Source organism: Ambystoma mexicanum, chromosome 7p, assembly GCF_040938575.1.
Source record: "Ambystoma mexicanum isolate Mex_15411 chromosome 7p, UKY_AmexF1_1, whole genome shotgun sequence".
NCBI classification, from domain to species: domain Eukaryota; kingdom Metazoa; phylum Chordata; class Amphibia; order Caudata; family Ambystomatidae; genus Ambystoma; species Ambystoma mexicanum.
Window position 1 is genome coordinate 827,356,141 of NC_090939.1, and position 27,183 is coordinate 827,383,323.

General features: G+C 55.9%; 1 protein-coding gene across 2 annotated transcripts in view; it reads left to right on the forward strand.

Annotated features, from left to right (window-relative positions):
• The window catches only part of LOC138526349 (pyruvate dehydrogenase E1 component subunit alpha, mitochondrial), a 264,819-nt gene that overhangs the window by 46,109 nt on the left and 191,527 nt on the right, over nucleotides 1-27,183 (forward strand). For both annotated transcript variants that reach the window (XM_069636991.1, XM_069636992.1), the window contains one exon: nucleotides 10,190-10,258. In XM_069636991.1, the coding sequence (XP_069493092.1) occupies nucleotides 10,190-10,258 (69 nt within the window). The remainder of the gene's footprint in view (nucleotides 1-10,189; nucleotides 10,259-27,183) is intronic.

Genomic DNA, 27,183 nt, shown 5'->3' on the forward strand with positions numbered 1-27,183 from the left:
GACCCAAGATTAATTAAGATTACTTTGTATAATACCTGATGAAAATGAGGAGTTGATGAGTTTTGAGATAAATGGCGATAGGTCTCTAGCAGCATCTTTTATTATTTGTGCCGGGCAGTTATCGGCTCGACAGTTTGATCGTTTAAGTGATAGGGTTATTTTTTCAACCTCCAGTATGGGCACTTTGAAGTTGAATCTTAGTTCAGGTTTGGCCGAGTGCGAGGTGTGAGTTTGGGTGGTTGTGGGAGGTAGGTTTAGTTTTTTTCTTGTCAGTTTTAGTTTGGAGTGTGGCGATTTTGTTGCCCAGGGCTTTCTGTATGTTAGAACACCATACCTTGTTTTTGACGCAGTTATCCGGTACAGGGATAGGGTTTTGTAAAGAGCTCCTTAGTTCCTGATTTGGCTTGCATTATTCTAGTGTCAAAGCTTTCTCTTTTAGCTTGCTGGATTTCAGATTTGTATTTTGTAGATATGTTGGTAAGGGTAGCTTTATTCGCTTCTGAAGGGGCTCGTCTCCAGGAGGATTCACACTTACTTTTTTCTAGCCTTAGTGATTTCAAATAGGGAGTAAACCAGGCATTTAGGTGTGCTCTAGGTTTGCTGTATCTCCTTTTTAGCGGGGCAATATTGTCAAGGGCATTGGCCATAATTGTGTTGAATTCGTTGACTATCGATGAGGGATCAAGATTGTAGGGCAATGAGTTTAGGGTAGGTAGAATTGGTGTTAATAACCTGTCTGTGGTTATGTGTTTTTTTTTTTGTTTTTTTTTTTTTGTTCCTTGTTGGCGTTGGAGGTGCTATTCTGTTATGTTGGGGGATTTTAACATCTAAAGAGAAGGCTATAAGAGCGTGGTCTGTCCAAGCTTGTGGACTGATGGAGGTAATAGTTGTGTTGCATTTATGGTCCGCTACCCAGTCAAGTGTTCGGTCTTTCTCATGGGTAGGCTGTGTCACTCTTTGGGTATAGCCGAGCTCCGATAGGATATTGGCAATGTTTGTGGCTTGTGTGTCTTTGGGGTCATTGAAGCCCAAGTTCAGGTCTCCTAATAGTATGGATTGAGATGTATTTTTTAAATTATAAGAGTATCGTAGAGATGTCCTCTTCGAAAGAACCAATGGGTCCTGGTGGCCTATAGATAAGGTGTATGTTAATGGTTTGTGAGTTGGAAGTTAGAATCTTGACAGTTAGGGACACGCAGGATTTGGTGTGCAGGGGTGTTTCTATTCTGATTGACAAATCAGTTTTGGCAATGAGTGCTAGGCCTCCTCCACGGGAATTAGTTCTTTCTTCCCTGAAAATGGTATAATTTGTGGGCACAGCAAGCATTGGGGCTGAGCCAGCTGCTTGGTGTAACCAAGATTCATTAATGGCTAGGAAGTCGTAGTTACCTATTTCTATAATGTCGGCAATTTCTGTGGCATGGGCTATTAATGACCTGGCATTATTGAGTGCTCCTTTAAGGGTAGGGCTGGGTAAGGCAGATCTATTGTGTTTGGATAGGCTGGTATGTCGTTTATGGTGTTTGTCTGTTTTATCTTTGTAGTTGGTAGTACTAATTACAGAGGAGTGGTTTAATTTAGCAGTATCCTTGTGGTGATTCCTATTATGAGCACTGGTAGTAAGGTATCTAACAGGCAGTTTGTATATCTTCGGTAATCTCAAGCGTAGCTTAGAGTTGCTTTGTGTGAGGTCACATGGAATGTTAGTTATAATAAGTTTAGGAGTAAGTTCCTTTCCTAAGGTCTGTTCCATGCTTAGGGAGGTCCCATCTAGTCTTAAGAGTACATTTGGGGATTTCAGTAGCCATATCTAGGAGGGGTGTGTTAATAGTAGACATTATCAACCTAAGGGCAGTCAGGTGAAGGAAGATAATAAACATTGTAAATATGAACCAAATCAGTAATTCAGGCATGCACGCTGGTACAAACTAGGTTAAGTCAAAGGGCTGATCAAACTTGAACAGTGCATAGGCAGTTGCAATTGAGTTAAAGGATCTCTAGGGTAGCAAGGTATAGTTATCTTAAAATGAACATTGTAGTAACGCAAGATAATGTAGTTAAAGGCTGGCAGTATTAATGAGTCAGATGTAACTATGGGCAATAGTAATAATCAACAAAGGCGACTTTTAAATGCAGGCATTCAATAACAATGGATAGGCAACAGGTTATGAATGTCATACATGTGCTAATCGTATAGGCATTGTGGGGAGCACATTTTCACACGCTAATGTGCAAAAGCTAATCGTCTTGGTCAGTCACCAATGAATGTGCTAAATTAGGCACAGAGAGGCAATTTGTTATCAATGTCTATATCGCAGCGAGTGAAGATGTAGTAGCAAGATGATAGTCGGTAGTCTATAAGGGATTTACGTGATAAAGTTTGTAGTTATCTACGGTGTGGCGAGCATGGGCTGGACTCGCCTAAGTAGTATTTGCAAGGCAGTTCAAGTGCGAAGAGAATCATGGCACCTGGCTCCTGTGGCACTCTGTCTGCTCCGTCAGTAGAGGCCTTACTTCACAGGCCGACTAGTAGCCTGCCGGCTATTGGGGAAGTGAATAAACGATGCAGCAGCCAATCCAATGTGAGGGAGGCCAGGCACACAGTCCTACAAGATCAGGCAAAAGTTCAAATCTGGGCGGCGGCCATCTTGGAAGCTTTTTTCTTCGTGTTTTCTAATGGATTTGGGTCACAAACGAAATCTGCATCTACTCCAATGCAGGTAGCTTGTTAAAGATTAGAAGATTGTGGAGGGAAAACCTAACAGCTGGTAGTGCGGATCGGGGGTGCAGTGAGGGGCTTCAAGGCAGTGGGTTAAAATGCCTAGAGCTTACCTCCTCTGCACGGTGCCTCTGAGCTGGGTGTGCTGCTTCTGCTGGGGGGCTCCTGTTCCAGCATAGGAAGGGGTGGGCGTGACTGGATGAATTGATAATGATGCATGTTACCTTATGAATTAGTTGGGAGATATTTTTCTTATACATGCTTTTTTATCTTTACATGCTGGTTCCCTTGTACTATTATATGATGAAATGTTGGCTTTTATGACATTGTTAGCAGCCTCTTCGGCTGTAGCCACAGGGGGCTTTAGGGAGCTCCGGCGGCACCACCACCCCCTCCAAAGGTATTTTCTGGAGACTACTGGGGCTCTGCCCTGGCTAGCCCCATCGTACTAAAGCCCTGGGTGCGCCACCAAAGCTGGATCCACCCACAAATGCCTTGTGAGGCCATACATAACATGCCTCATGAAAGGCAAATTTAGAGCATTTGGGGGGGGGGTTGGCAGGATGTCACATGGTCTTTGAGCAGGGGTACCAGGGAATCCATAGCACAAGTCAGTATTTTTCCCCCAACTTGTGAAGTCGGCAGTATTTTTCAGGACCCAAATAGTTCAGCCATGGTTTACAAGCTCTGGTCTTCCAGGGTTTATTATTGGTGGTGTAACCTGTTGTTTTGTTTTTCACTTCACGTGGGTGGCCACCTTTTTGTTTCCTTTCCTGTTACGATCTCGGATCGAAAATACTGTTATTGATTTAGCTTCTAGTTCTGGCCTAGGAGAGTCTAGTACTGCTACCATGAGCTACTTTTTACTCCCCACGCCCAGCCACACAATTGCATCTGTGTGACAAACTGTTTGCTTGGAAATTAGTATAAAGTGATTAGATATCAAGTTATGTTATTGTTTTTATACTGTGCCATATCACCACCGTAGTAGGCGCTGGCCTTTCTAGGAGTTGGCATATTGTGCCTCCTTCAGGGGTATCCATACTGTGACAAAGCTGGATAATGCGTCCCTTCTTCCAGGATGCAGCCACCCCCTATGAGGATAGGGCGGTGAGCCTGATAAGCAAGACCCTCCCTAAGGGTCTGGGAAAGTGCAACCTCACTGGGAGTGACCCCGCTCTAGGGGACTAATAGGACAGTTTTTCTAAAGTCAAACTGAGGGCTTAATAAAACCATATCCGAGGCGCTACAAAACTCTGCTCTTAGTATAAGGCTGTATCACCTGAGAACATTTTGGTAGCGTAGGCGGAGCAGCCAGGCTTAACTTGGGAGGGAGATGGGGCTGTAGCTTGCTACAAAGAAATTGTAGCATACCTTTGGTCCAAAGAAACACTGAAACACTATATATTGTAAAAATAAAGGGTTTATTAAAAATGCAAGTTGGCAAAGATAAATTTTGGTAACGATAAGTACTATTGCATACTAAAACAGAATTCTAAAAACCAACTCAATACTAATGGTATACAAAGTATAACCTTATTTAGAATACAATCGGCAATCGAGGTGAGTCAAACCTAAAACGCATTCAGAATGGCATTCAGCTATTCATGGTCGGGGGGGGTTTTGGGGGGATAAAGCCACAGTAGTTAGACTTTTAGAATACCATAACTAATTCAAGGGCAGCAAACCCTATTAGTCAGAATATACACTGTTATTCAGGTACAGATTACTTAATTAGACCAACATTATTACACGTCCATCTTACAACATATGTAATATTTCTTCTTTCGAGAATGGATACAGTTCCACACCAGTGTTAATTTTTAGAACAGTTCAGAGGGAGTAACTTAACTAGTAGTGGCTTGAGCCAGCAAGGAGCACAGTTCAATTACAGTTCAGCTGGCTCAATAGTTGTGGCTCTCTCCCACACTGAATACAGAAAAAAAGACATTTATGACAGCTCCACTGCTTCAATAGAATTGGCTTGCACCCGCAATGAACACAGTCAAATGATAGGGAGGTAACATAACTTGTAAATTATCTAGAGGCCGAAAGCTTCAAGTATAGGTATAGACCCAGTGAAACTATAAGTTCCCTAGAGTCCTTCAGGGAATGCACAACCCAGTAATACAGTAAGAGCAGCAGTTATTTAAGGTCCGTATAACCTATTGGTGTTTAAACTATTACACTTTTTTTAAGCATAGGAATAGACAGTTTAACCAATGATACTTTTCAGAAGTGTTTTATGTAATTCTGAGGTAAGAAAGAACTTTTAAGAAGGGCATTCAGCAATGTATAAGTAAGTATTAACAACTAAATACTGTTTTAGAAATGCACAAGGCAGAACAGGGAAAGCAAAAACCAATGGTACACTTTAAGAAGAACACAGGTAGGTAACCCCTGTCACTAAGCGTTTACACTCATTCAGTTAAGGATAATAAAACCGTACCAACACTATTACTTTTAAGAAGAGTGGAACCCTCTTCAAAGTAAAGCAACTTATATACTTTTTTTTTTTTTTAAAGGAGCAACCAGCAACTTTAAAGTGCTAACTTTTAGAACCTGTGCAACCTATTTTATTTCCGACATACAGTTACAACACAAACTCATTTACAAGTAAGTACTTTGCACCCGTTATATTTTCAGGACTGAAGCCTTATCTTTTATAGTCCTCCCCTATCCTAATGCTTGAGTGATCTGAGGCAGAAGGACTGTCGCGGTGTAGGAGCCAGCTGTAGGCAGGTCAGGATAGGGTTCAGTTGAGGTATAGTCAGAATTCTAGAAGATATCTTCTTTAACAAGTAAGTATTAACTTCAGCGTTAGTTTAAAGCGTTCAGGGACTTCACAGTACGCTCCCTATATGCATTGCAGCATTCAGCCTGGGCGACTGGTTTGGGCAAACTCCCAACCACACAAATCACCCACTCTGCCTCACAGGATTCACACAAGGCTTAAGGTAAGTATTACCCAAGCCAACACAGTACCTTGGGAGAAAAGAAGAGTTTCTGGGTGGATGCCATGAGGATGCAGCATCACAGGACCCATTCCCTGGATTGTTGGTCAGCAGATTGAAGAAAGGGACACTGGATGGGAACTTGCAGCAGTCTCGCAGCTCTGGCACTTTTTTACAGGAGCCAGATAAAGAATGAATATCACCAGTCAGATTCCCGTCAGCCTCTCGGTCCTCTGCTCTGGTGAGGGGACTTCAGGGATTCGAATCATGTCTTTGGAGGTCCAGCAGGAGTCCACCAATTTTGGATGGATTCGGACTTTGGAAGCCCATGCACTGCACTCAGGCGCAAGGTCCCCTGGTATTGATGGTTTGCTGAGAAATGGCGAAAAAGTAGATTACCAATCTAGCAGAATGGTGGCTCTCCTGTGCATTACCGAAGCTGATTTGACAGCCCGAGAGTAATAATGACTAAAAGATGTTACGCTGTCACCAGCCATTCAAGTAAACTTGCAATGTTTCCAGGTAAATAAGAAAGGGGACACATTAAACCCCCCCCCCCCCCACATAAGGTGGGGTGTGCTGGCTCACTAAAATAAATGTAAAGGGGATGGGAATCACACTTTACGTCTTGGGAATAGTAGTTCACCCAAGAAATAATAAGAGAATTAAAACAAAGCCACTGCATTTGAAATGTGTGCTGCCATAGTACTTTACAGGGATCTGTGATTACTGCGACCACTGTAAATGTTGACTCTTTTCTTTCGTCCCCCTTTTTACCCTGTGTGTGGGGGGAGACATGCATTTATATACTGTGCCCATCCCCCCAAATATATATGGGGTGTAAAGGGGGTCGAAATAAAAGTCGTCATTTTCGGTTGTCAGTTAGTTGGTTTCAGTAATGGTATGAACACCTTTACAGTCAGTCCAAAGTCATAGGAAACTAACTTCAATCACACACTATGGAGAGACATAAAAAAGGTCATCCATAAAGAGTAAAATACTAGATGAGGGGGGGAAAAAGATTCCCACTCACTTAGGAATAAGTAATCACCAGCAAAAAGCCCTGGGGTTGACAGATCAGGAAGATTTATCATTGAAATTAAAATCTTATCTGATGGGGATAAAGACTCCCATTCCTATAAGAAGAATATACTGCACATATGAGAGTAGACAAGACTGTTACTTCTGTTCTACATCCAGCGAATAGTGACATTGCTTTTATCTCTTTGGCTTGAGTTAATGCTTGTTTCTACTTGAACTCAACAACCAAAGAGGAACGACCTGCTTTTGAAAGACAGCGGTGGAAATGAAGGGATGAGGAACCTTGAGAGGAGAGAGAATCCTACGCGAAGGCGAGCCTCTGACGCGCAGACCTCCCCGATCTACACTGCGGAACCAGCGGTAACATGGATAGCGAGAAAGCAGGGATGCCAGAAGGCAGGCACCTGAGGAAAGAAAATGGAAGGCGATGCAGCCGAGAAGGAGACAGGGATGGAAGGACCGTTGACCCAAATGGTTGGTTGACCCAAATGGTGTGACCATGCTGCAGCCATAGTAGGTGGGGGCCCATGAAACACTGAACCAATACAACGGTTAAAGCAAAAGGAAAAACTGAGGTGCCTAGAGAGCCCTAAAGGAAGAGTGGATATGCAGGGATCCTGGAGGGTTCAAGCAAGTTGTGCATGAGCTCAAACCAAGAAAGAGAAAGTGGCTAAGGTAGTGGAAGGAATTCGGGAATCACTACTGCACGTGAGGAATTGGAGACCTTTGATTTACAGAGACTTGCAACTTCTTATAAAGAGCTTAAATGAACAGCTGAGAGTTTTATTTGTGAACTATTTTTGTGCTACCAACAATCTCATAAAGAGAACCATGGCACATTGGCCAGACATGCCTGAGTTCAGAAGCTAGTGTTGAGTTGTTTTTTTTTTTCTACAGTGGTAGGGCCAGATGGTGAATAGGTTTTTGGACCGAGGACGACTTTTTATTTGGACAACTGACGAGCACCCGAAGTTTAGTTTAGTAAGGAAATCCATCTTAGCAGTGGGGTAAATTGGTGTTTTCCTTTTTTTATTTTAATAAAGACCATTCAAAATGTCATCCTTTAGTCCATCTCCTTCTTCTGGTTTGCCACAATACCCTAGTCTGAAGAAGGAACAGGATCTGGGTAACGCTAGTAAGATGGCAAAGAGGGGGAGGGGGGGTTATGTGTGTAAGTGCCACAGACCAAAGGGGAGAGAGAGAGATGGAGTGAGGGAGTTGGTGGAAAGAGGAGACTCTTGTGATTGCATGGGTGCATGATGTCAGCCCCTTTTGATGCACCATACAATTTTTTTGAAAAGTTGACTATATTTCAGTGTGTATAGGATTAATTGGAATGTGTTACAAGACAGATTTGGAGAATCCCCAAATTAGTACACTATGTAATGTTTGGATGCATTGACCCCATGAGATGTACTTGGTAAATGGCTTGCTTGTGCAGGCCTGCCTTTACTCGTACTGCAGGTCATACTCCAGAATATTAATTCTGGGCTGCCCTGCATGAAGGCTGAGTCTGACCTATGAAAGAATCGACTGTGTAGGAAGGTGCACGCTTGCGTATACCGGAGGGAGGGACGTGGAAGATGGAGACCAACTAACAAATTCCACCTTCTGTTGAACAGATTCCAACACTCCACATCCGTCTCGGCAGCTGCTCCTGCATAATCTGTCCCAATAACTGTTTAATCCACACCTGAGGCTGGTCTCAAAAATCCTGATTTAAGTTATTATTTCAGCGAGCCTTGACACGCCTGGCCCCGGGTGGCCAGTTCTTGCATTAGCGGCTCTGATGGCCTCTTAATCCCTACATTCTTGGTTTGCTGCTCTGCTGTCAAAACATAATGGGTAGCACCTGCACTGCCATGGCAGACGGGTTTCCCATTGGGCACCTCCAGCTTGTAAACTTCACTTGTGCTGAATGTTACACTGCGAGCAGTCTTTTCAACCCTTAATCTGAGTAATTACTGTTTGGTCCTGATTGAAGGTATTTAATGTATTTATAGGTAACCTGGTTTTCATTTGAATACATGCACTAAGTACCATCCAGACAGTATATATTTTAAATGGCATTGGTTTGCAAATTATCATTTGTGTGGCATGGAACCTTTTCAGGCCACACATCCCTTTATTTGCACCAATATTGTTTTTTTTGTCAAAAAGTTGTTGATTGCGGAAAATCAAATCTCACTGCATGTATTTTCGGAAAATCTGCTTTTGCCTCCGTTAATCTGTTAAGTGACATTTAATGAAGTGGGATATCCAGTGTGGAGGGACTTTCTGAATGGCTTAGCAGTGTGAACGTTTTGGAAAATTTACATTTTTTTTAAGGATTTGATCTTGGATATGGACCCAGTCATTGCTTCAATTGGAACGTCTTTTGCAACTTCTTGACCGATAGATGTTTTACTAGGGTAAAGTGATCTATCACTGGGCCATAGAAAATGGAAATTTAACAAAGAATGGGTAGGAACAGCAGCAGTTATGCTGGAAAGAACCAGCCCCCCATAAGCCCAAACTATTGTATTGGAGTACAGCTAGGAGGGAGATGGAGGGACACAAAGCTCGTAGGTGTTGCTTGGTTATTTAACCACTCATGGACTGCCCACTTCCTGCCCCTAAACATCCAAAACACATCATCTGGGAATCTCTTCGAGCTAGTCCAGCAGTAACATCAAACTTGTGCTCGAAGTGCCTGCCAGTGGGATTTCAAGGCAGTCTTCTGACTGCTAATGGCTTAACTGGAGCTGCAAATGCTTTACTGGTAATAAAAAAGGCCTTAACCAAGTGTGCACTTGGGCTACTTGACTTATAAGCAGTATGCATGCCCTTCATTGAAATCCTGTAATATAAAAAATCCTAGATAAGCATTTACCAGTTGCTAGTATTATAGCCCATGCGCTTTCAGCAGTTTGCAACTGCTACAATTAATGGGCAGTTAGTATCATTACTGCAGTGGTTGACAAACGTCTATCCCATGCCCAAACTGATGAATGCCATCATGGCCATCAAGGTCTGCTTGGTCAGATTGAAAGCCGTATTGAAGAGATGGCTTCTTTTAGTTGTCACCTGGGAAGCCCAGAGTGCAGGCTAATTTAGCCGGCTGTGAGGGGTAGTAATAGGAGTGGCGATCTGCTTCTATTGTAGCGCTGATGGATGCATGAGTTCACAGCTCGCGTGTCACCAGGAGATCTCAGAATTCTTATTCTTCTCATGGAGCTGGCTGGATCTCCAGCATCAGAACCCGTGATTCTGCGCCTCCGGAAAGTCTAGGAAAAAGGTGACCTAATGTTATTTTTTCAGTCGTTGACCTGCGAGGTCCAGATAAGGGTTCTTGGCTTCATTTAGTTATTTTAATGCGCACTGTGTTATAAGGCTGTCTTTATTTTTTATTGTGAGAATTGTAGAAGGGAGGGGCGGGATAGAACATTGAAAGCTGCTCTGAACGTTCGCATGATTTTTCTTTTTCTTTTTAAAGGTTGCCCGTGTGGTTGTAGCATCCCGTAGCTATGCAGACTTTGCAAGCGAAGCCACATTCGACATTAAGGTAAGAATAGTAAACCTTGGAAATTTGAAGTGCACTGCAGCACAATATACTTTATGGAACGTGTAATCTTACTTTTATGACGCACAATTAGAAAAGTAAACTGTTTGTTATTGCGCAACTATGCAGTCCCAATACAGACAGAGGTTTGTTACTGTACTTTATTTGTAAACCTCCCGTAGGTTTTTTCTCAGCCAATATTGCTAAACCGAAAAGTTAATATTGCGTTAGAAAACCAATTTTCTTTTATGTAAAGTAACCTTCTCCGGGTTGAACGTTAGTTAGACCAGTCTAGCTCTGAATCAGTTTCTGATTTAATCGTAGCGGTTTGCATCAGGGTGGCAAGAGCAAAAGAAAGGGTATAGAGTACAAATGGAGCAGGGTAGGTTGGGTCTTCCCGCAAGGGTTATGCATTGACTGGATCAAAGATGCATGAAAAGATTGGGTGCATGTGGTGCCATTTCAAAGTGTGACCAGAGGCCTTAATCCAGGGTTAAAAAAGAACCTGGATTAAGGCCGAACTGGAATGACCTGCACCTATTGTAAGGGTGTCGAAGGATGCTGACACAAAGATGCCATGGTTTTCGTTATAGACTTCTATTTCTGTGTGAAAAGGGACCATACTATCCCTAACTTCTAAGAAGGCTTTTCCCTGCCACAAACCTAATTCTAAAAGGGTCTGTCAGAATGTCCGTCAATGTAAATTCTGTCATCCTGTGTCAAAACCTACATCTATCCCTAACACACTATATAACTAAAAGGGAAACTAACAAAGGAGAATGACTCCCTTCTCTTTCTTGAGTAATGTTCAAAAGCGTGATCTCTCAAACCAAAATTACCAGGGGGGGGGGGGTATGACTCCCTTCCCCAGGAATGATTTGGTACACTTCACAACAATGTCAGGGTGAATGACTGCCTTACCCTGGCTTCTTTAGCTCTACTCGCAGTTCTGGACCAAGAGAATGCCCCCCTTCTCTTGGTATGCTTTGGCAAAGTTCAGCACAAGGCCATGGGGGGAGGGGGAATGACTCCCTTCCTCTGGTTTTCTTTATAAAAACTCTTGATGTGGTAGCAGGAGAATGAATACCGTCTCCTGGTATGGCTTGATTTCTTTCTCCGGGTTTGCAACTTCATGCTCAGTTTGCCATTTTGACTTGTTCTCAAAGTCCCAAATCTTGTCAGGGTCCCTGACCCTTATCTGATGGTCATTGGTTCTGTTTCCCACTGTGAGGAGTAAGATTTCCTCTGATGCTTTCCTTCTCTAATTTCGGGTCCCAGGGCCATCTCTGGTGTCCAATGGTCTTATGCACGCCACTGGGATGTGGGAAGTGTTCCCCAGATGCTTCCAGCGTCAGTGGTTCCCTTTTGAGCCTCTACCGGCCCTGCCGTGCTTCCCCCATTACCTTCACACGGGGTCAGGCACAGCTTGTCATGATGCCTACCTCCAAGGTGCCAGACAAGACCCAGCTACCCCAAAGGCAGACATCATGTCTTCAAGGGAAGTCGCAACAGCCTCAAGTAGGGGCTCTTTGGACTCAGCCCTGGCGCCTTTGGCGCCAGGCTCATATCGGGCCACAGTCCTAGCGCCATAGGCGCCAGGCTCATAAAAGGGGACTTTGTGTTAAAGGTGCTTAGTGTTAACCTACCTGATGCAGACCATGCTGCAACATCCAGGCCTTCTGAGGCCTGAATGGGACTACTTTATCTTTGGAACTACTTAACCACACGGGTGTGGTCAGGGGAGGAATACATACCTGAGAGGAAGGATACATACCTGGAACTACTTTGAAGGCTATTTAAGCCACACCCAAGCAGCAACTCGCGCTTCGCGTTCTGCATCTAGCAGCTGGACGCTCACCGTGTTTGCTCCTGCATTCTGTCTTCTGCCACTCCTGCCAGCATCCTGGAACACCTGCAAAGAGAGAAGAGAAGAGAAAAGGGTAAAGAAGAGTCTTTACATGCTAAATCCGCATTCCGGAGATATCTCGCCGACGGTCCTGAAAAGGAAGACATCCATTTAAAAGCACATCGATCGTTGCAGCGCCGCATCTCACTCACCTGTACAAGGTGCCACCACGTTCTACAGCGACATCTGGACTCGCAGACACATCACCGCGCCTAGGGAGAAAAAGACAAGAATAAAGGTGAGGGGAAAGAAAACAAGGAAACCTTAATTTCCATTACAAAGCTTACCTGTTGGGTTATTCCAACTTCATTTCGGGTCGGTGCCGCATCCTGGCATTTCCGGACCCCGGCCCCTAAGGGGAAAAAGAGACATCAGCGTTAGTGGGCGCATGAAAAGACGTTACCCAACGCCCATTAAAGACTTACCTGATTTCTTCTGGATTGATCTTTGTTTCGGGTCGGTGCCGCATCCAGGTATTTCCCGACCCCGGCCCCTATGGGGAAAAAAGACATCAGCGTTAGTGAGCACATTGATACAAGGACACTGAGAGAACTCTCATCAAGCTCACCAGAGTCTCATTCTTCGGTTCCACAGCTCTTCTCAGAATAGTTTCCGTTCCTGAAACAACAAACAGTTATTATTGCGGAATCATACTCATTAAACAGAAACCTTACGGTACTATACCGGGAAAACAAAACTTGAACCCTCTACAATCAAAATCCCAGTGAAGTAACTGGATACAACGCGCCCCTGCATGAGAAGCAGGATGGAGAGCTCAACCTTTCAAACCCTACGGTGAGACTTCACGTGGGAGTCGCAGGAGGGTTTCGTAGAGGGGTGAGAAGGGAGCGGGAGGCTTATACTTTCTCCCGCAGATTGTTAATACTCCCTTTTCACATACAGAAAGATATTCCTGCGAGCCAGACAAGCCAGATTCGAAGGTCCGGTCTAGTCCATCTTCCGGGTCCTGCGCGTCACCATAGAAGAAGCAACAACACTCCAAACCAGACCTGCGCCTCCGTGGGAGTCAGGTGAGCGTCACACAGCTGCAGTTCATGCAGGGATGGGATTTATGGTCTGCTGCTTCCAGGTGCCTTCTCATTAGGCTGGTGGGCTCCACGGCTTTCACGCAATCTCCCACCTTTGTGGTCTAAGGGTCTCTGTGGGACCCGTCCTTCCACCGCTGCTTTGCTTTTCTGAAGCATCTCGGAACCTCTGAACAGCGCAGCGTCTGTTAAGTACCAATGGGAAATGTACTTTATTACATTGATTTCGGGTAGAAGGTTACATGGGAGGCATATTTTTAGGCATCCTTTTAGTGTAGGTTCCCATTTCCAAGTCCCCACCAATGGTACCCCCTGAAATACCCAGCACTCACCATGTCATCTGGCATTCCTGGAACTGCTAACAATCTCACAACAAGAGGTGCATCCACACTGCATACAAACCAGCCACATCTCTTTCTACGTCAGGCAGAGGGTCTGCTCCTACAGGGTCCCTGATTGAGGCTCTCGGCATTTTACCAGCGTCTGCTGCTTTGCCTGCTTCTGTCGGGATTCAAATCTCCTGGGTTCGTCACTCCTTGAGTCGGGCTTCAATTTTCTTTTATGTAGGACTGGTCCCAGATCCGCCTATCATCAATACCTGCAGTATTGGTTGGCGGGGCGCTCTTCATGATTCTGGTGAGCCACCTCGTGACAGTACGTGGAGGTGTGTTGTTCATACTTCTGATGTTCTTACTAGTCCTTCCTACTTGGCTGGTTTTATCACTGTGACGATAGTTGTGTGTGTGGTCGTCCTTGTCCCCAGAGGGGGAGTCCCTCCCCTTGAGGTCCTCTCGCATTAAACCATGCCTAGAGGGACTACTGGATATTGGCCTCATGAGACCCACCCACCCTACCCCTGCTCTCTAGCCCCACCCACCCTACCCCTGCTCTCTAGCCCCACCCACCCTACCCCTGCTCTCTAGCCCCACCCACCCTACCCCTGCTCTCTAGCCCCACCCACCCTACCCCTGCTCTCTAGCCCCACCCACCCTACCCCTGCTCTCTAGCCCCACCCACCCTACCCCTGCTCTCTAGCCCCACCCACCCACCCTACCCCTGCTCTCTAGCCCCACCCACCCACCCTACCCCTGCTCTCTAGCCCCACCCACCCTACCCCTGCTCTCTAGCCCCACCCACCCACCCTACCCCTGCTCTCTAGCCCCACCCACCCACCCTACCCCTGCTCTCTAGCCCCACCCACCCACCCTACCCCTGCTCTCTAGCCCCACCCACCCTACCCCTGCTCTCTAGCCCCACCCACCCACCCTACCCCTGCTCTCTAGCCCCACCCACCCACCCTACCCCTGCTCTCTAGCCCCACCCACCCACCCTACCCCTGCTCTCTAGCCCCACCCACCCACCCTACCCCTGCTCTCTAGCCCCACCCACCCACCCTACCCCTGCTCTCTAGCCCCACCCACCCACCCTACCCCTGCTCTCTAGCCCCACCCACCCTACCCCTGCTCTCTAGCCCCACCCACCCTACCCCTGCTCTCTAGCCCCACCCACCCTACCCCTGCTCTCTAGCCCCACCCACCCTACCCCTGCTCTCTAGCCCCACCCACCCTACCCCTGCTCTCTAGCCCCACCCACCCTACCCCTGCTCTCTAGCCCCACCCACCCTACCCCTGCTCTCTAGCCCCACCCACCCACCCTACCCCTGCTCTCTAGCCCCACCCACCCACCCTACCCCTGCTCTCTAGCCCCACCCACCCACCCTACCCCTGCTCTCTAGCCCCACCCACCCACCCTACCCCTGCTCTCTAGCCCCACCCACCCTACCCTCTAGCCCCAGCTCTCTAGCCCCACCCACCCTACCCCTGCTCTCTAGCCCCAGCTCTCTAGCCCCACCCACCCTACCCCTGCTCTCTAGCCCCAGCTCTCTAGCCCCACCCACCCTACCCCTGCTCTCTAGCCCCACCCACCCTACCCCTGCTCTCTAGCCCCACCCACCCTACCCCTGCTCTCTAGCCCCACCCACCCTACCCCTGCTCTCTAGCCCCACCCACCCTACCCCTGCTCTCTAGCCCCACCCACCCAACCCCTGCTCTCTAGCCCCACCCACCCTACCCCTGCTCTCTAGCCCCACCCACCCACCCTACCCCTGCTCACCCACCCTACCCCTGCTCTCTAGCCCCACCCACCCACCCTACCCCTGCTCTCTAGCCCCACCCACCCACCCTACCCCTGCTCTCTAGCCCCACCCACCCACCCTACCCCTGCTCTCTAGCCCCACCCACCCACCCTACCCCTGCTCTCTAGCCCCACCCACCCACCCTACCCCTGCTCTCTAGCCCCACCCACCCACCCTACCCCTGCTCTCTAGCCCCACCCACCCACCCTACCCCTGCTCTCTAGCCCCACCCACCCTACCCCTGCTCTCTAGCCCCACCCACCCTACCCCTGCTCTGCTCTCTAGCCCCACCCACCCTACCCCTGCTCTCTAGCCCCACCCACCCTACCCCTGCTCTCTAGCCCCACCCACCCTACCCCTGCTCTCTAGCCCCACCCACCCTACCCCTGCTCTCTAGCCCCACCCACCCTACCCCTGCTCTCTAGCCCCACCCACCCTACCCCTGCTCTCTAGCCCCACCCACCCTACCCCTGCTCTCTAGCCCCACCCACCCTACCCCTGCTCTCTAGCCCCACCCACCCTACCCCTGCTCTCTAGCTACACCCACCCACCCTACCCCTGCTCTCTAGCTACACCCACCCACCCTACCCCTGCTCTCTAGCCCCACCCACCCACCCTACCCCTGCTCTCTAGCCCCACCCACCCACCCTACCCCTGCTCTCTAGCCCCACCCACCCACCCTACCCCTGCTCTCTAGCCCCACCCACCCACCCTACCCCTGCTCTCTAGCCCCACCCACCCACCCTACCCCTGCTCTCTAGCCCCACCCACCCTACCCCTGCTCTCTAGCCCCACCCACCCTACCCCTGCTCTCTAGCCCCACCCACCCTACCCCTGCTCTCTAGCCCCACCCACCCTACCCCTGCTCTCTAGCCCCACCCACCCTACCCCTGCTCTCTAGCCCCACCCACCCACCCTACCCCTGCTCTCTAGCCCCACCCACCCACCCTACCCCTGCTCTCTAGCCCCACCCACCCACCCTACCCCTGCTCTCTAGCCCCACCCACCCACCCTACCCCTGCTCTCTAGCCCCACCCACCCACCCTACCCCTGCTCTCTAGCCCCACCCACCCACCCTACCCCTGCTCTCTAGCCCCACCCACCCACCCTACCCCTGCTCTCTAGCCCCACCCACCCTACCCCTGCTCTCTAGCCCCACCCACCCTACCCCTGCTCTCTAGCCCCACCCACCCTACCCCTGCTCTCTAGCCCCACCCACCCTACCCCTGCTCTCTAGCCCCACCCACCCTACCCCTGCTCTCTAGCCCCACCCACCCTACCCCTGCTCTCTAGCCCCACCCACCCTACCCCTGCTCTCTAGCCCCACCCACCCTACCCCTGCTCTCTAGCCCCACCCACCCACCCTACCCCTGCTCTCTAGCCCCACCCACCCACCCTACCCCTGCTCTCTAGCCCCACCCACCCACCCTACCCCTGCTCTCTAGCCCCACCCACCCACCCTACCCCTGCTCTCTAGCCCCACCCACCCACCCTACCCCTGCTCTCTAGCCCCACCCACCCACCCTACCCCTGCTCTCTAGCCCCACCCACCCACCCTACCCCTGCTCTCTAGCCCCACCCACCCACCCTACCCCTGCTCTCTAGCCCCACCCACCCTACCCCTGCTCTCTAGCCCCACCCACCCTACCCCTGCTCTCTAGCCCCACCCACCCTACCCCTGCTCTCTAGCCCCACCCACCCTACCCCTGCTCTCTAGCCCCACCCACCCTACCCCTGCTCTCTAGCCCCACCCACCCTACCCCTGCTCTCTAGCCCCACCCACCCTACCCCTGCTCTCTAGCCCCACCCACCCACCCTACCCCTGCTCTCTAGCCCCACCCACCCACCCTACCCCTGCTCTCTAGCCCCACCCACCCACCCTACCCCTGCTCTCTAGCCCCACCCACCCACCCTACCCCTGCTCTCTAGCCCCACCCACCCACCCTACCCCTGCTCTCTAGCCCCACCCACCCACCCTACCCCTGCTCTCTAGCCCCACCCACCCACCCTACCCCTGCTCTCTAGCCCCACCCACCCTACCCCTGCTCTCTAGCCCCACCCACCCTACCCCTGCTCTCTAGCCCCACCCACCCACCCTACCCCTGCTCTCTAGCCCCACCCACCCACCCTACCCCTGCTCTCTAGCCCCACCCACCCTACCCCTGCTCTCTAGCCCCACCCACCCTACCCCTGCTCTCTAGCCCCACCCACCCACCCTACCCCTGCTCTCTAGCCCCACCCACCCACCCTACCCCTGCTCTCTAGCCCCACCCACCCACCCTACCCCTGCTCTCTAGCCCCACCCACCCACCCTACCCCTGCTCTCTAGCCCCACCCACCCACCCTACCCCTGCTCTCTAGCCCCACCCACCCACCCTACCCCTGCTCTCTAGCCCCACCCACCCACCCTACCCCTGCTCTCTAGCCCCACCCTACCCCTGCTCTCTAGCCCCACCCACCCACCCTACCCCTGCTCTCTAGCCCCACCCACCCACCCTACCCCTGCTCTCTAGCCCCACCCACCCACCCTACCCCTGCTCTCTAGCCCCACCCACCCTACCCCTGCTCTCTAGCCCCACCCACCCTACCCCTGCTCTCTAGCCCCACCCACCCTACCCCTGCTCTCTAGCCCCACCCACCCTACCCCTGCTCTCTAGCCCCACCCACCCTACCCCTGCTCTCTAGCCCCACCCACCCACCCTACCCCTGCTCTCTAGCCCCACCCACCCACCCTACCCCTGCTCTCTAGCCCCACCCACCCACCCTACCCCTGCTCTCTAGCCCCACCCACCCACCCTACCCCTGCTCTCTAGCCCCACCCACCCACCCTACCCCTGCTCTCTAGCCCCACCCACCCTACCCCTGCTCTCTAGCCCCACCCACCCTACCCCTGCTCTCTAGCCCCACCCACCCTACCCCTGCTCTCTAGCCCCACCCACCCTACCCCTGCTCTCTAGCCCCACCCTACCCCTGCTCTCTAGCCCCACCCACCCTACCCCTGCTCTCTAGCCCCACCCACCCTACCCCTGCTCTCTAGCCCCACCCACCCTACCCCTGCTCTCTAGCCCCACCCACCCTACCCCTGCTCTCTAGCCCCACCCACCCTACCCCTGCTCTCTAGCCCCACCCACCCTACCCCTGCTCTCTAGCCCCACCCACCCTACCCCTGCTCTCTAGCCCCACCCACCCTACCCCTGCTCTCTAGCCCCACCCACCCTACCCCTGCTCTCTAGCCCCACCCACCCTACCCCTGCTCTCTAGCCCCACCCACCCTACCCCTGCTCTCTAGCCCCACCCACCCTACCCCTGCTCTCTAGCCCCACCCTCCCTACCCCTGCTCTCTAGCCCCACCCTCCCTACCCCTGCTCTCTAGCCCCACCCTCCCTACCCCTGCTCTCTAGCCCCACCCTCCCTACCCCTGCTCTCTAGCCCCACCCACCCTCCCTACCCCTGCTCTCTAGCCCCACCCACCCTCCCTACCCCTGCTCTCTAGCCCCACCCACCCTCCCTACCCCTGCTCTCTAGCCCCACCCACCCTCCCTACCCCTGCTCTCTAGCCCCACCCACCCTACCCCTGCTCTCTAGCCCCACCCACCCACCCTACCCCTGCTCTCTAGATAAACCCCTGCTCCAGGGGGGGGAGTCCCTCCCCTTGAGGTCCTCTCGCATTAAACCATGCCTAGAGGGACTACTGGATATTGGCCTCATGAGACCCACCCACCCTACCCCTGCTCTCTAGCCCCACCCTACCCCTGCTCTCTAGCCCCACCCTACCCCTGCTCTCTAGCCCCACCCACCCACCCTACCCCTGCTCTCTAGCCCCACCCACCCACCCTACCCCTGCTCTCTAGCCCCACCCACCCACCCTACCCCTGCTCTCTAGCCCCACCCACCCTACCCCTGCTCTCTAGCCCCACCCACCCACCCTACCCCTGCTCTCTAGCCCCACCCACCCTACCCCTGCTCTCTAGCCCCACCCACCCTACCCCTGCTCTCTAGCCCCACCCACCCACCCTACCCCTGCTCTCTAGCCCCACCCACCCACCCTACCCCTGCTCTCTAGCCCCACCCACCCACCCTACCCCTGCTCTCTAGCCCCACCCACCCACCCTACCCCTGCTCTCTAGCCCCACCCACCCACGCTACCCCTGCTCTCTAGCCCCACCCACCCACCCTACCCCTGCTCTCTAGCCCCACCCACCCTACCCCTGCTCTCTAGCCCCACCCACCCTACCCCTGCTCTCTAGCCCCACCCACCCTACCCCTGCTCTCTAGCCCCACCCTACCCCTGCTCTCTAGCCCCACCCTACCCCGGCTCTCTAGCCCCACCCACCCACCCTACCCCTGCTCTCTAGCCCCACCCACCCACCCTACCCCTGCTCTCTAGCCCCACCCACCCTACCCCTGCTCTCTAGCCCCACCCACCCTACCCCTGCTCTCTAGCCCCACCCACCCTACCCCTGCTCTCTAGCCCCACCCACCCTACCCCTGCTCTCTAGCCCCACCCACCCACCCTACCCCTGCTCTCTAGCCCCACCCACCCACCCTACCCCTGCTCTCTAGCCCCACCCACCCACCCTACCCCTGCTCTCTAGCCCCACCCACCCACCCTACCCCTGCTCTCTAGCCCCACCCACCCACCCTACCCCTGCTCTCTAGCCCCACCCACCCACCCTACCCCTGCTCTCTAGCCCCACCCACCCACCCTACCCCTGCTCTCTAGCCCCACCCACCCACCCTACCCCTGCTCTCTAGCCCCACCCACCCACCCTACCCCTGCTCTCTAGCCCCACCCACCCACCCTACCCCTGCTCTCTAGCCCCACCCACCCTACCCCTGCTCTCTAGCCCCACCCACCCACCTACCCCTGCTCTCTAGCCCCACCCACCCCTACCCCTGCTCTCTAGCCCCACCCACCCTACCCCTGCTCTCTAGCCCCACCCACCCTACCCCTGCTCTCTAGCCCCACCCACCCTACCCCTGCTCTCTAGCCCCACCCACCCTACCCCTGCTCTCTAGCCCCACCCACCCTACCCCTGCTCTCTAGCCCCACCCACCCACCCTACCCCTGCTCTCTAGCCCCACCCACCCTACCCCTGCTCTCTAGCCCCACCCACCCTACCCCTGCTCTCTAGCCCCACCCACCCACCCTACCCCTGCTCTCTAGCCCCACCCACCCTACCCCTGCTCTCTAGCCCCACCCACCCACCCTACCCCTGCTCTCTAGCCCCACCCACCCTACCCCTGCTCTCTAGCCCCACCCACCCACCCTACCCCTGCTCTCTAGCCCCACCCACCCACCCTACCCCTGCTCTCTAGCCCCACCCACCCACCCTACCCCTGCTCTCTAGCCCCACCCACCCACCCTACCCCTGCTCTCTAGCCCCACCCACCCACCCTACCCCTGCTCTCTAGCCCCACCCACCCACCCTACCCCTGCTCTCTAGCCCCACCCACCCACCCTACCCCTGCTCTCTAGCCCCACCCACCCACCCTACCCCTGCTCTCTAGCCCCACCCACCCACCCTACCCCTGCTCTCTAGCCCCACCCACCCACCCTACCCCTGCTCTCTAGCCCCACCCACCCACCCTACCCCTGCTCTCTAGCCCCACCCACCCACCCTACCCCTGCTCTCTAGCCCCACCCACCCACCCTACCCCTGCTCTCTAGCCCCACCCACCCTACCCCTGCTCTCTAGCCCCACCCACCCTACCCCTGCTCTCTAGCCCCACCCACCCACCCTACCCCTGCTCTCTAGCCCCACCCACCCACCCTACCCCTGCTCTCTAGCCCCACCCACCCACCCTACCCCTGCTCTCTAGCCCCACCCACCCACCCTACCCCTGCTCTCTAGCCCCACCCACCCACCCTACCCCTGCTCTCTAGCCCCACCCACCCACCCTACCCCTGCTCTCTAGCCCCACCCACCCACCCTACCCCTGCTCTCTAGCCCCACCCACCCACCCTACCCCTGCTCTCTAGCCCCACCCACCCACCCTACCCCTGCTCTCTAGCCCCACCCACCCTACCCCTGCTCTCTAGCCCCACCCACCCTACCCCTGCTCTCTAGCCCCACCCACCCACCCTACCCCTGCTCTCTAGCCCCACCCACCCACCCTACCCCTGCTCTCTAGCCCCACCCACCCACCCTACCCCTGCTCTCTAGCCCCACCCACCCACCCTACCCCTGCTCTCTAGCCCCACCCACCCTACCCCTGCTCTCTAGCCCCACCCACCCACCCTACCCCTGCTCTCTAGCCCCACCCACCCACCCTACCCCTGCTCTCTAGCCCCACCCACCCTACCCCTGCTCTCTAGCCCCACCCACCCTACCCCTGCTCTCTAGCCCCACCCACCCTACCCCTGCTCTCTAGCCCCACCCACCCTACCCCTGCTCTCTAGCCCCACCCCACCCACCCTACCCCTGCTCTCTAGCCCCACCCACCCACCCTACCCCTGCTCTCTAGCCCCACCCACCCACCCTACCCCTGCTCTCTAGCCCCACCCACCCACCCTACCCCTGCTCTCTAGCCCCACCCACCCTACCCCTGCTCTCTAGCCCCACCCACCCTACCCCTGCTCTCTAGCCCCACCCACCCTACCCCTGCTCTCTAGCCCCACCCACCCTACCCCTGCTCTCTAGCCCCACCCACCCTACCCCTGCTCTCTAGCCCCACCCACCCACCCTACCCCTGCTCTCTAGCCCCACCCACCCACCCTACCCCTGCTCTCTAGCCCCACCCACCCACCCTACCCCTGCTCTCTAGCCCCACCCACCCACCCTACCCCTGCTCTCTAGCCCCACCCACCCACCCTACCCCTGCTCTCTAGCCCCACCCACCCACCCTACCCCTGCTCTCTAGCCCCACCCACCCACCCTACCCCTGCTCTCTAGCCCCACCCACCCACCCTACCCCTGCTCTCTAGCCCCACCCACCCCACCCTACCCCTGCTCTCTAGCCCCACCCACCCACCCTACCCCCTGCTCTCTAGCCCCACCCACCCACCCTACCCCTGCTCTCTAGCCCCACCCACCCACCCTACCCCTGCTCTCTAGCCCCACCCACCCACCCTACCCCTGCTCTCTAGCCCCACCCACCCACCCTACCCCTGCTCTCTAGCCCCACCCACCCACCCTACCCCTGCTCTCTAGCCCCACCCACCCACCCTACCCCTGCTCTCTAGCCCCACCCACCCACCCTACCCCTGCTCTCTAGCCCCACCCACCCACCCTACCCCTGCTCTCTAGCCCCACCCACCCTACCCCTGCTCTCTAGCCCCACCCACCCTACCCCTGCTCTCTAGCCCCACCCACCCTACCCCTGCTCTCTAGCCCCACCCACCCTACCCCTGCTCTCTAGCCCCACCCACCCTACCCCTGCTCTCTAGCCCCACCCACCCTACCCCTGCTCTCTAGCCCCACCCACCCTACCCCTGCTCTCTAGCCCCACCCACCCTACCCCTGCTCTCTAGCCCCACCCACCCTACCCCTGCTCTCTAGCCCCACCCACCCTACCCCTGCTCTCTAGCCCCACCCACCCTACCCCTGCTCTCTAGCCCCACCCACCCTACCCCTGCTCTCTAGCCCCACCCACCCTACCCCTGCTCTCTAGCCCCACCCACCCACCCTACCCCTGCTCTCTAGCCCCACCCACCCACCCTACCCCTGCTCTCTAGCCCCACCCACCCACCCTACCCCTGCTCTCTAGCCCCACCACCCACCCTACCCCTGCTCTCTAGCCCCACCCACCCTACCCCTGCTCTCTAGCCCCACCCACCCACCCTACCCCTGCTCTCTAGCCCCACCCACCCACCCTACCCCTGCTCTCTAGCCCCACCCACCCTACCCCTGCTCTCTAGCCCCACCCTCCCACCCTACCCCTGCTCTCTAGCCCCACCCTCCCACCCTACCCCTGCTCTCTAGCCCCACCCTCCCACCCTACCCCCTGCTCTCTAGCCCCACCCCCCCACCCTACCCCTGCTCTCTAGCCCCACCCACCCACCCTACCCTGCTCTCTAGCCCCACCCACCCACCCTACCCCTGCTCTCTAGCCCCCACCCACCCACCCTACCCCTGCTCTCTAGCCCCACCCACCCACCCTACCCCTGCTCTCTAGCCCCACCCACCCTACCCCTGCTCTCTAGCCCCACCCACCCTACCCCTGCTCTCTAGCCCCACCCACCCTACCCCTGCTCTCTAGCCCCACCCACCCTACCCCTGCTCTCTAGCCCCACCCACCTACCCTGCTCTCTAGCCCCACCCACCCACCCTACCCCTGCTCTCTAGCCCCACCCACCCACCCTACCCCTGCTCTCTAGCCCCACCCACCCACCCTACCCCTGCTCTCTAGCCCCACCCACCCACCCTACCCTGCTCTCTAGCCCACCCACCCACCCTACCCCTGCTCTCTAGCCCCACCCACCCTACCCCTGCTCTCTAGCCCCACCCACCCTACCCCTGCTCTCTAGCCCCACCCACCCACCCTACCCCTTCTCTCTAGCCCCACCCACCCACCCTACCCCTCTCTCTAGCCCCACCCACCCTACCCCTGCTCTCTAGCCCCACCCACCCCTACCCCTGCTCTCTAGCCCCACCCACCCACCCTACCCCTGCTCTCTAGCCCCACCCACCCACCCTACCCCTGCTCTCTAGCCCCACCCACCCTACCCCTGCTCTCTAGCCCCACCCACCCTACCCCTGCTCTCTAGCCCCACCCACCCTACCCCTGCTCTCTAGCCCCACCCACCCTACCCCTGCTCTCTAGCCCCACCCACCCTACCCCTGCTCTCTAGCCCCACCCACCCTACCCCTGCTCTCTAGCCCCACCCACCCTACCCCTGCTCTCTAGCCCCACCCACCCTACCCCTGCTCTCTAGCCCCACCCACCCTACCCCTGCTCTCTAGCCCCACCCACCCTACCCCTGCTCTCTAGCCCCACCCACCCTACCCCTGCTCTCTAGCCCCACCCACCCCTACCCCTGCTCTCTAGCCCCACCCACCCTACCCTGCTCTCTAGCCCCACCCACCCTACCCCTGCTCTCTAGCCCCACCCACCCTACCCCTGCTCTCTAGCCCCCACCCACCCTACCCCTGCTCTCTAGCCCCACCCACCCTACCCCCTGCTCTCTAGCCCCACCCACCCCCTACCCCTGCTCTCTAGCCCCACCCACCCTACCCCCTGCTCTCTAGCCCCACCCACCCTACCCCTGCTCTCTAGCCCCACCCACCCACCCTACCCCTGCTCTCTAGCCCCACCCACCCACCCTACCCCTGCTCTCTAGCCCCACCCACCCACCCTAACCCCTGCTCTCTAGCCCCACCCACCCTACCCCTGCTCTCTAGCCCCACCCACCCACCCTACCCCTGCTCTCTAGCCCCACCCACCCACCCTACCCCTGCTCTCTAGCCCCACCCACCCACCCTACCCCTGCTCTCTAGCCCCACCCACCCACCCTACCCCTGCTCTCTAGCCCCACCCACCCACCCTACCCCTGCTCTCTAGCCCCACCCACCCACCTACCCCTGCTCTCTAGCCCCACCCACCCACCCTACCCCTGCTCTCTAGCCCCACCCACCCACCCTACCCCTGCTCTCTAGCCCCACCCACCCACCCTACCCCTGCTCTCTAGCCCCACCCACCCACCCTACCCCTGCTCTCTAGCCCCCACCCACCCTACCCTACCCCTGCTCTCTAGCCCCACCCCACCCACCCTACCCCTGCTCTCTAGCCCCACCCACCCAACCTACCCCTGCTCTCTAGCCCCACCCACCCTACCCTACCCCTGCTCTCTAGCCCCACCCACCCAACCCTACCCCTGCTCTCTAGCCCCACCCACCCACCCTACCCTGCTCTCTAGCCCCACCCCACCCTACCCCTGCTCTCTAGCCCCACCCACCACCCCTACCCCTGCTCTCTAGCCCCACCCACCCACCCTACCCCTGCTCTCTAGCCCCACCCACCCACCCTACCCCTGCTCTCTAGCCCCACCACCCACCCTACCCCTGCTCTCTAGCCCCACCCACCCCCTACCCCTGCTCTCTAGCCCACCCACCCACCCTACCCTGCTCTCTAGCCCCACCCACCCACCCTACCCCTGCTCTCTAGCCCCACCCACCCACCCTCCCTGCTCTCTAGCCCCACCCACCCACCCTACCCCTGCTCTCTAGCCCCACCCACCCACCCTACCCCTGCTCTCTAGCCCCACCCACCCTACCCCTGCTCTCTAGCCCCCCCACCCACCCTACCCCTGCTCTCTAGCCCCACCCACCCTACCCCTGCTCTCTAGCCCCACCCACCCTACCCCTGCTCTCTAGCCCCACCCACCCACCCTACCCTGCTCTCTAGCCCCACCCACCCTACCCCCTGCTCTCTAGCCCCACCCACCCTACCCCTGCTCTCTAGCCCCACCCACCCTACCCCTGCTCTCTAGCCCCACCCACCCACCCTACCCCTGCTCTCTAGCCCCACCCCACCCACCCTACCCCTGCTCTCTAGCCCCCCACCCCCCCCCCTACCCCTGCTCTCTAGCCCCACCCACCCTACCCCTGCTCTCTAGCCCCACCCACACCCTACCCCTGCTCTCTAGCCCCACCCACCCTACCCCTGCTCTCTAGCCCCACCCACCCTACCCCTGCTCTCTAGCCCCACCCCACCCTACCCCTGCTCTCTAGCCCCACCCACCCTACCCCTGCTCTCTAGCCCCCACCCACCCTACCCCTGCTCTCTAGCCCCACCCACCCTACCCCTGCTCTCTAGCCCCACCCACCCACCCTACCCCTGCTCTCTAGCCCCACCCACCCACCCTACCCCTGCTCTCTAGCCCCACCCACCCACCCTACCCCTGCTCTCTAGCCCCACCCACCCTACCCCTGCTCTCTAGCCCCACCCACCCTACCCCTGCTCTCTAGCCCCACCCACCCCTACCCCTGCTCTCTAGCCCCACCCACCCTACCCCTGCTCTCTAGCCCCACCCACCCTACCCCTGCTCTCTAGCCCCACCCTCCCACCCTACCCCTGCTCTCTAGCCCCACCCTCCCACCCTACCCCTGCTCTCTAGCCCCACCCCCCACCCTACCCCTGCTCTCTAGCCCCACCCACCCACCCTACCCCTGCTCTCTAGCCCCACCCACCCACCCTACCCCTGCTCTCTAGCCCCACCCACCCACCCTACCCCTGCTCTCTAGCCCCACCCACCCTACCCCTGCTCTCTAGCCCCACCCACCCTACCCCTGCTCTCTAGCCCCACCCACCCTACCCCTGCTCTCTAGCCCCACCCCACCCTACCCCTGCTCTCTAGCCCCACCCACCCTACCCCTGCTCTCTAGCCCCACCCACCCTACCCCTGCTCTCTAGCCCCACCCACCCTACCCCTGCTCTCTAGCCCCACCCACCCTACCCCTGCTCTCTAGCCCCACCCACCCACCCTACCCCTGCTCTCTAGCCCCACCCACCCACCCTACCCCTGCTCTCTAGCCCCACCCACCCACCCCTACCCCTGCTCTCTAGCCCCACCCACCCACCCTACCCCTGCTCTCTAGCCCCACCCACCCACCCTACCCCTGCTCTCTAGCCCCACCCACCCACCCTACCCCTGCTCTCTAGCCCCACCCTACCCCTGCTCTCTAGCCCCACCCACCCACCCTACCCCTGCTCTCTAGCCCCACCCACCCACCCTACCCCTGCTCTCTAGCCCCACCCACCCACCCTACCCCTGCTCTCTAGCCCCACCCACCCACCCTACCCCTGCTCTCTAGCCCCACCCACCCTACCCCTGCTCTCTAGCCCCACCCACCCACCCTACCCCTGCTCTCTAGCCCCACCCACCCTACCCCTGCTCTCT